Genomic DNA, 9,176 nt, shown 5'->3' with positions numbered 1-9,176 from the left:
TATCGTATTTTGTTTACAGGTTTGTATCTGATTTGTTAACAGGTTTATATCTGGTTTTGTTTACAGGTTTATATCTGATTTGTTTACTGTTTTATATCTGATTTGTTTACAGGTTTGTTACAGGTTTGTATCGTGTTTTGTTTACAGGATAGTATTTGATTTGTATCTGTATGTTGCTACCTTGATATTTATCTATTTAAAAACAGAGCATGGGCTATTTGTTTTTTAATTCTAAGGTTCAAAGTTTTTCACACTAGTTGACATATTATTGGTACTTCTAAAAAACAAATATGCTGATTCATCAGTCTAATTCAATCACGTTTTCATTAAGAGGGCAGAAAGTGTACCACAAATGTACCACAGCTACAGAGTATAGAAAATAATCCCACGAAAAAAAAAGTTTTTTTTAGAGTCTGGCTTTCATCAAACTGCTCTTATCTTATCTTCTTATCTTATCTTATATGATACAGGCGTTACTTCAAAAAAGAAGATGATTACGTCCTACGCGTCATGCATTTAGTCATGCATATTAACCAATGACCTAAATTCTTCCAAGTCACTGGTTTTCCTGGCTAGCTCAGGCTCTTATTGACAAAAGTTGTAAAAATGTTATTTGGTTTAAATTTTTTCTTTCATTACTACATGACAAACAACTGCATTTTGTGATCAGGTCATAAAAATATATGCCTGATGCCCAATAGAGACCAATCGTTGCAGAAGACCTCCACTCTATGTTGTGGTCAGTTAGACCTATAGCTCGTTACTAGGTTACAGGCCTGACTAGACCAGTCAACGCGCTATGGGTCTAAACTGCAAAGACGTAAAGTGTTTAACAGCATAAATATGTCGGAATTATGTTGGTAGAGTATTGTTTTAAATCTATGGCAAGCAACTCAACAAGGAGAAAACTATGAGACAGGTTAAATACCAAATAAAATACATAAATAAATACGACAATACGCCTTGGTTATCTACCCCTTCTTTTTAATTCTATACTTTGACAAAAGTGGAGTAGGTTTCTAAACAGTCCATTCGGAAGGTAAATAGTGCGCACTAAAGTGCCACAGTGGGGGAACAGTTATTACAGTATGTTGCACACATACTACATTTTTAAAGGAATGACTAAGAGACCAAATTTTAATGAGAGAAAGCGGTGAATTAAATATATTGAAAATAAGAGACGCAGGCACTAACCGTGGGCCCTTCGATTCGACAACCCCGCCTAGAAGCAGCACAGTACCGAGGAAGCCATTAGACTGTCCAAACTTTAAAAAAAGGAATCTTTTGTTTCTTTTCGCTAGCATTTTGTCAGCCTCCACTTACTGCCCAGGGGTCAACGATCACAGTCCACACCAAGCTCCGCCCCTCCGCGCCATACTCGCCTTCAACGATTTTAACAGAGCCTACACAGCAGTTGGGTAGTCGATTAGAATGTTCGCTTGGTAGTTAATCCACCCATTTTCTCTAATTAATATTGGGTCCTGTTTCCTTTAAAATATTAATAGTAATGTCTTCGATTTCGAATATTAAGGTTACAAATACGCAAGCTAATATAAATGCATCATTCATTGTTTCAGCACTTAGCTACAAATTTTATTACAAGTACGATAAGATTAAAACAAACAAGAAACAAAGAGATCTATCAATAATTTCATATTTAATATGTTGCTGTGTTTTTATTTAATATGTTGCTGTGTTTTTATTTAATATGTTGTTGTGTTTTTTCGTGCAGTTATAAATAAAAAGGCTTCTATTTCAATGTACACACATGAATTAAAAACTGATAAAGTTAGATAATCACGCTGGTTGTGACTTGTGGCCAGGCATCAAGAGTTATTGTTCTTGTTATTCTACTAGACATGGACAGCTATTGTTTAGCCTGCAGCTGTTAAACAAGCAAGAAATAAAAACATGATGATAATTTAGAGTTAATAAAAGAATATAATTGATATTACATAGATTGAAATGCATTACATGCAGACTAACATGAGCATTTTACTTACATCACATCATACGCATTGACATCACCAACATCATACATAGTGACATCATGATCAACATACACATTTACATCATGCATGTCATACACACTGACATCATAAACATCATAAACACCGACATCATGAACATCATACACACTGACATCATAAACATCATAAACACCGACATCATGAATATCATACACACTGACATCATGAACATCATACACACTGACATAACCAACATCATACATACTGACATCATGATCAACATACACATTTACATCATGCATGTCACACACTGAGATCATGAACATTATACACACTGACATCATTGAACTCATACATAAAGACATCACTCACATCATACACATTGACTTCATGCACATTATATACACTGACATTATGAACATCGTACACACTGACATCATTGAACTCATACATAAAGACATCACGCACATCATACACATTGACATCATGCACATCATATACACTGACATTATGAGCATCATACACACTGACATCTTGAACATCAAACACACTGACATCATGAACATCATACACACTGACATCATGAACATCCTACGCGCTGGCATCATGTACATCCTACACACTGACATAAACATATCGACCTTTAGTCCTTCTATATCAGTTAACATCAATTACTCTAAGTCACCGATCCCCAACCTAATTCGACCCGCGGGCCATTTTATTTTCCAACACGCGTCTTGCGGGCCACATGACCGAAAAGTTACAAAAACTAAATGAAATTGTGCTGAAACTATTTTACCGGAACCCTTTAGGTTTAGTACTGTATTTATGTGATATTTGACAATTTAATTTTTGTACGCGTCAGAAAATAGCTTCTCTAGTTGTAGTAAATCATTTATTCCTGGTTCAAACTAAGGATGCCGCCCTGTTTATTGTATAATGTCGATATTAATGTTGTTTTGTTTTTTTTAACCAGCCACACTTTCTTTATAAAACAAAGATGTTGACTTTTGATCATGTTTCACACAAAAAAAGTAAAGATCAGCCCACTGGTCCTGGTAGATTCTACATTCACAGTCTCAGTTCATAAACGTACACATGTTAAAGGTCATGGTACCAATCCATCAGAGAAAATATGAATAGATAAAGATACATTTTTCAACCTTTTTTTTTTCGGCGGGCTGGATGGAGCCACGTGGAGGGCCGGATCTGGCCCGCGGGCCGAATTTGGGCACCACTGCTCTAAGTGATTAAAGTAGCCAACAAAGAAAAAAAAAAGCTCAGTGACCAGTAATGTTGACCACGAGTGGGCAATGAATAGTAAGAGTTGCCAAGATGGCTGCCTGGTCGTGTGGTATGCACGCTGGACTGTTATTCTGCCATCTTGGTGGTCCAGGGTTCATACCTTGCCCGCTGCCATTCCCCCGTCGTCCTGCGGGAGGTTTGGACAAAGATTTAGATTGTCATCAACTCTGAAGGAACACCCGAAACATGTAGAACATTTCACAAACATGTAGAACATTTCACAAACATGTAGAACATTTCACAAACATGTGGAACATTTCACAAACATGTAGAACATTTTACAAACATGTAGAACATTTCACAAACATGTGGAACATTTTACAAACATGTAGAACATTTCACAAACATGTAGAACATTTCACAAACATGTAGAACATTTTACAAACATGGTAGAACATTTTACAAACATGGTAGAACATTTCACAAACATGTAGAACATTTCACAAACATGTAGAACATTTTACAAACATGTAGAACATTTCACAAACCTGTGGAACATTTTACAAACATGTAGAACATTTTACAAACATGTAGAACATTTTACAAACATGTTATTATTTTCTTTTAAATCTGCAACGGTCATATATACTGCAGGATGGGGCACTCGTATCAACGGTTTAAGTATGTTCTTTTTTGTATAAATAATGTGCACTGGGGTTATCTGTGGAGGAAATTCGAAAATTTCAATTTCCCAGCTCCTCCTTTTTTTTCTTCAATTATTAAAACTTACGACAGTTAGCTTCATCAGTTTTATCTCCGCAATCATCGTCGTTATCGCACTTGTACTGGGCTGGAATACATTTAGTGTTGGCACATTTGAACATGTTAGGGCCGGAACAATCAGTGGCTGCGGGACACAGAAGTTAAACCTAATTAATTATTTACGATAGGATGCGAAACTTGTTCATGAAGTTAAGTGCTTGGGGAAAAAATGAAATGACATTGTCAATGATTGATCTTAAAGTTGAACAGTGAAAGATTGATTTTAAAGTTAAATAGTGAAAGATTGATTTTAAAGTTACATGGTGAAAGATTGATTTTAATGTTACATAATGAAAGATTTATTTTAAAGATACATAGTGAAAGATTGATTTTAAAGATACATGGTGAAAGATTGATTTTAATGTTACATAGTGAAAGATTGATTTTAAAGTTACATAGTGAAAGATTGATTTTTAAAGATACATAGTGAAAGATTGATTTTAATGTTACATAGTGAAAGATTGATTTTAAAGTTACATAGTGAAAGATTGATTTTAAAGATACATAGTGAAAGATTGATTTTAAAGTTAACTTAGTGGAAGATTTGTTTTAAAGTTACGTAGTGAAAAATTGATTTTAAAGTTACATGCCCTACAAAATAACCATTGTACCTATCTTAACTCCAGAGATTGTCACAGCATGACAAGATCCAAAAACTGTAGATATGTTTGATATTTCTTTCAACTCAAAAGCCGTTTGAAGGAAAAAGAGAGAGAGGGAGGGACTAAGTGGATGGCTGCCTAGTCGTGCGGTTTGCGCGCTGGACTGTCGTTCAGATTTATCGACGGTCGAGGGTTCAAACCCTGCCCGCTCCCATCCCCCGTCGTCCTGCGGGAGGTTTGGACTAGGAAGTAAACTATCTTCAACTCTGAAGGAACATCCGAAACATGTAAAACATTTTACAAAACATTTTACAAGTGCAGTGTTGGCGTCAACCATTTCTGAGCCATATGACTATAGCATGGGGAGTGGTGGATGAGTGGTAAAGCACTTGGCTTCCAAAACCGAGGGGTTCCGGGTTCAAATCTTGGAGAAGAATGAAATTGTTAACTTCTGGATCTTTAGGGCGCCTCTGAGTCTACCCAGCTCTAATGGGTACCTGATATTAATTGGTCGTTGTGCAGGCCACATGACACCCTCGTTAACCGTGGGCCACAAAATCAGATGAACTTTACATTGTCTGCCCTATAGATCGCAAGGTTTGAAAGGGGAACTTTTTTTTTTCTCAACATTAGGTCTTTCTAGGTCTGAAAGCGTCTCGTGAGGTCTTTCTTGGTCTGAAGACAGTCAACACGAGGTCTTTCTTGGTCTGATGGCGGTCAAAATAAGGTCTTTTTAGAGCTGAAGGTGGTTAAATTAGGTCTTTCTGAAGGTCGTCAACGTTATGTTTGAATGTACTTACGACAGCCTGCTTCATCAGCACCATCTGAACAATCTTCCTCAGCGTCACATTTCCAAGTTGCGTCGATACACATTCCATTAGTGCACTTGAAGTCGTTCGATAAACATAAGGCTGTAGCACAATAAAACAGAGCGAGTCAGTTTTATGGAAATAATTAAAACCAATTGTGCGAAGAAATCAGACTAAATATGGAAGTAACAAAATTACCAGATATATAATGTAATAGACACATAAGGGACAGTCAAGTAACTTTGAATTCAATTTGTTGTGTTTTTGGGAAGTGTAGTCTAGCTCTAGACTAGAGGTTAAGTACGCTTGAACTTGGCTTGTCTTGGCTTGGCTACCTATGAAGGGGGATCGAGGTTCGACACCCGACTCGGGCAGAGTTGTGTTTACTGAGCGCCCAAAGGCAGAACGGAAAACCTACTCCTAGATAGACCCTCCCCTACAACTGAGATTGGACCAAAGCGCTCTGAGCATGCTATATATAAAAGCGATAATTATTACAATTATTATTTTTATTCAAACTTTTCAAGTAGTTTCAAATGTTTTTATCTTCGTGTATTTCTTTTTTATGACAATATGGAAGATATTTATGTAAAAATACAAAAGCTCCGATTCTCCTAAATATAAATCAGAGTCTGGTCGTTGCTATTTTAAGATCATAGTGGAATTCATGACAAAGTAGCAGTTTGAAGGCGATAGAAGATCTAGTCAGTGGCACAGATAGTGTTTTATTGAACTGTGACTATCTTAGTCTTTTATTGAACTGTGACTATCTTAGTCTTTTTTTAAACTGTGACTATCTTAGTCTTTTTTTTGAACTGTGACTATCTTAGTCTTTTTTTTTAAATGTGAATATCTTAGTCTTTTTTTGAACTGTGACTATCTTAGTCTTTTTTTGAACTGTGACTATCTTAGTCTTTTTTTGAACTGTGACTATCTTAGTCTTGTTTTGAACAGTGACTATCTTAGTCTTTTTTTGAACTGTGACTATCTTAGTCTTGTTTTGAACAGTGACTATCTTAGTCTTTTTTTGAACTGTGACTATCTTAGTCTTTTATTGAACTGTGACTATCTTAGTCTTTTTTTAAATAGTGACTATCTTAGTCTTTTCTTGAACACTGACTATCTTAGTCTTTTTTTAAATAGTGACTATCTTAGTCTTTTTTGAACTGTGACTATCTTAGTCTTTTTTTGAACTGTGACTATCTTAGTCTTGTTTTGAACAGTGACTATCTTAGTCATTTTTTGAACTGTGACTATCTTAGTCTTTTATTGAACTGTGACTATCTTAGTCTTTTTTTAAATAGTGACTATCTTGGTCTTTTTTTGAACACTGACTATCTTAGTCTTTTTTTAAATAGTGACTATCTTAGTCTTTTTTTGAACTGTGACTATCTTAGTCTTTTTTTTGAACTGTGACTATCTTAGTCTTTTTTTAAAATAGTGACTATCTTAATCTTTTTTTAAATAGTGACTATCTTAGTCTTTTTTAAAATAGTGACTATCTTAGTCTTTTTTTGAACACTGACTATCTTATTCTTTTTTGAAAAGTGACTATCTTAGTCTTTTATTGAACAGTGACTATCTTAGTCTTTTATTGAACTGTGACTATCTTAGTCTTTTTTTGAATAGTGACTATCTTAGTCTTTTTTTAAACTGTGACTATCTTAGTCTTTTTTTAAATAGTGACTATCTAAGATATTCTGTCTTTTGTTTAAACAGTAACTATGTTATTCTTTTTTTTAAACAGTGACTATCTTATTCTTTTTTTTTAACAGTGACTATCTTATTCTTTTTTTTTAACAATGACTTAGTTCTTTATGGAATAGTAACTATCTTAGTCTTTTTTTAACTGTGACTATCTTAGTCTTTTTTTAACTGTGACTATCTTAGTCTTTTTTTTGAACTGTGACTATCTTAGTCTTTTTTTGAACTGTGACTATCTTAGTTCTTTATTGAATAGTAACTATCTTAGTCTTTTTTTTAACAGTGACTATCTTAGTTCTTTATTGAATAGTAACTATCTTAGTCTTTTTTTTAAACTGTGACTATCTTAGTCTTTTTTTTAACTGTGACTATCTTAGTCTTTTTTTGAACTGTGACTATCTTAGTCTTTTTTTGAACTGTGACTATCTTAGTTCATTATTGAATAGTAACTATCTTAGTCTTTTTTAACAGTGACTTAGTTCTTTATTGAATAGTAACTATCTTAGTCTTTTTTTAACAGTGACTATCTTAGTCTTTTATTGAATAGTAACTATCTTATTTTTTAACAGTGACTATCTTAGTCTTTTATTGAATAGTAACTATCTTATTTTTTTAACAGTGACTATCTTAGTCTTGTATAGAACAGTGACTATCTTTTTTTTTTCTGGAAGAAATCTATTTGAAAGAATTTCCCTTTAAAAAGAAGATAATTACGTTCAGTGATAATCTGTAAGTGCATGTTAATAAGAAACGTCATCTCTGCTAAGTCATCGGTCGTCTTGGCTGATTCAGGCAACCCGTTCCATGCGAGAGTAATTGAAATCGGCGTTACAAGAAGTACCCCCCCCCCACCAAGCGCTATAAAGAACAAAAACAGAAGCCATTAAGTTCTCAGTGACAGATATAGAGAAAAGCATCTGGCAGCGTATGGCTTCTACAAGAGACGGCTGGAGAGCGTTCACTGAGGTCGCAGGCCACACAGAGACTCATAGAAGTGACCAGACGCAGACGACGAAAGGACAACCTAAGTAGATACCCTCAGGTCTGCACAAGATGTGGCAAAGCTAGTCCTTTATAGAGTCCACACTCTATTTGTCTATGAATTATATTTTGACTAAATCAGATTATGAAATAAAACAACTTTTCAAGTTATGCATACAAATTACCTTGTCTCTGTTTTTTCTCTGCACTGACAACTACAAATACAAGCAGAGACAACACACAAACTCGAAAAAACATTTTTTTTTCTTTTTGATATAAATTCAACAAACTTTACACAAATAGATAAATATCATTTAAATAATTGTTTAAATTTTCTTTTATAGACCTTTATGTAGCCCATGGTTTATAGAAAGGAAAAAAAAGTTGCATTAAAAAAATATCTGGAATAAAGTGATGAAAAGTGTTGTTTTTTTTTTTTTTTGTGTAACTTTTCCTCTTAGATCTAGTAAATTTTACCAAGTTACTTTATCTCTGCCAGTTCACCTGTTCTCATTTTTAGCGGCCCCCGTAAGGGGAAAAAGCCGCTATTAGGTTTGTGCAAAATGTCCGTCTGTCCGTCTGTCCGTCTGTCCGTCTGTCCGTCTGTCACACTCAGATCTCGAAAACTAGAAGAGATATGAAAAATATTATTTCATCATTAAATCCGGCTTGAAAAGTTTAGGTGCAACGGCTACTTTTGGTTTTCTAAAAGCAAACCGTTTAATTTATAAAATTAATTATGCAAGCGATTTTTTCATAAAAATACACCAATTCTAAAACAATTACGTAAATGTAAGGGAGGCAATGTTACAATATGCTAACAAAGATGGACAATTTTTGTGTATTTTCAGTATCACTAAGTCAAATATATTTTTAAAATGTACAGGAAATGTTTACAACAAATACAAATAATAGTTAAAGACGTTTTTTCTGGTCAACTAGCTGCTAAAATTAAAAGAAAACATTTCTGTTTGTTTATAAAGGCTAATAATGCACTTTGTATGTAAATATCACGCACATTTTTTTAAATGGACTTTTTATGC

General features: G+C 34.3%; 1 protein-coding gene across 1 annotated transcript; it reads right to left on the bottom strand.

Moving 5' to 3' along the window:
• Positions 1–1,714: 1,714 nt before the first annotated feature.
• On the bottom strand, positions 1,715–8,459 carry LOC129925853 (very low-density lipoprotein receptor-like). The gene is made up of 4 exons (XM_056026968.1): positions 8,319–8,459; positions 5,440–5,550; positions 4,006–4,122; positions 1,715–1,885 (listed from the first exon to the last, which is right to left on the bottom strand). The coding sequence occupies exons 1-4, from the start codon at positions 8,389–8,391 to the stop codon at positions 1,875–1,877; spliced, it is 312 nt and encodes a 103-aa protein (XP_055882943.1). The 5' UTR covers positions 8,392–8,459; the 3' UTR covers positions 1,715–1,874.
• Between the last annotated feature and the right edge of the window lie 717 nt (positions 8,460–9,176).

This window comes from Biomphalaria glabrata, chromosome 4 (assembly GCF_947242115.1).
Source record: "Biomphalaria glabrata chromosome 4, xgBioGlab47.1, whole genome shotgun sequence".
Lineage (NCBI taxonomy): Eukaryota > Metazoa > Mollusca > Gastropoda > Planorbidae > Biomphalaria > Biomphalaria glabrata.
This window is presented reverse-complemented; position numbering and strand designations above follow the sequence as displayed.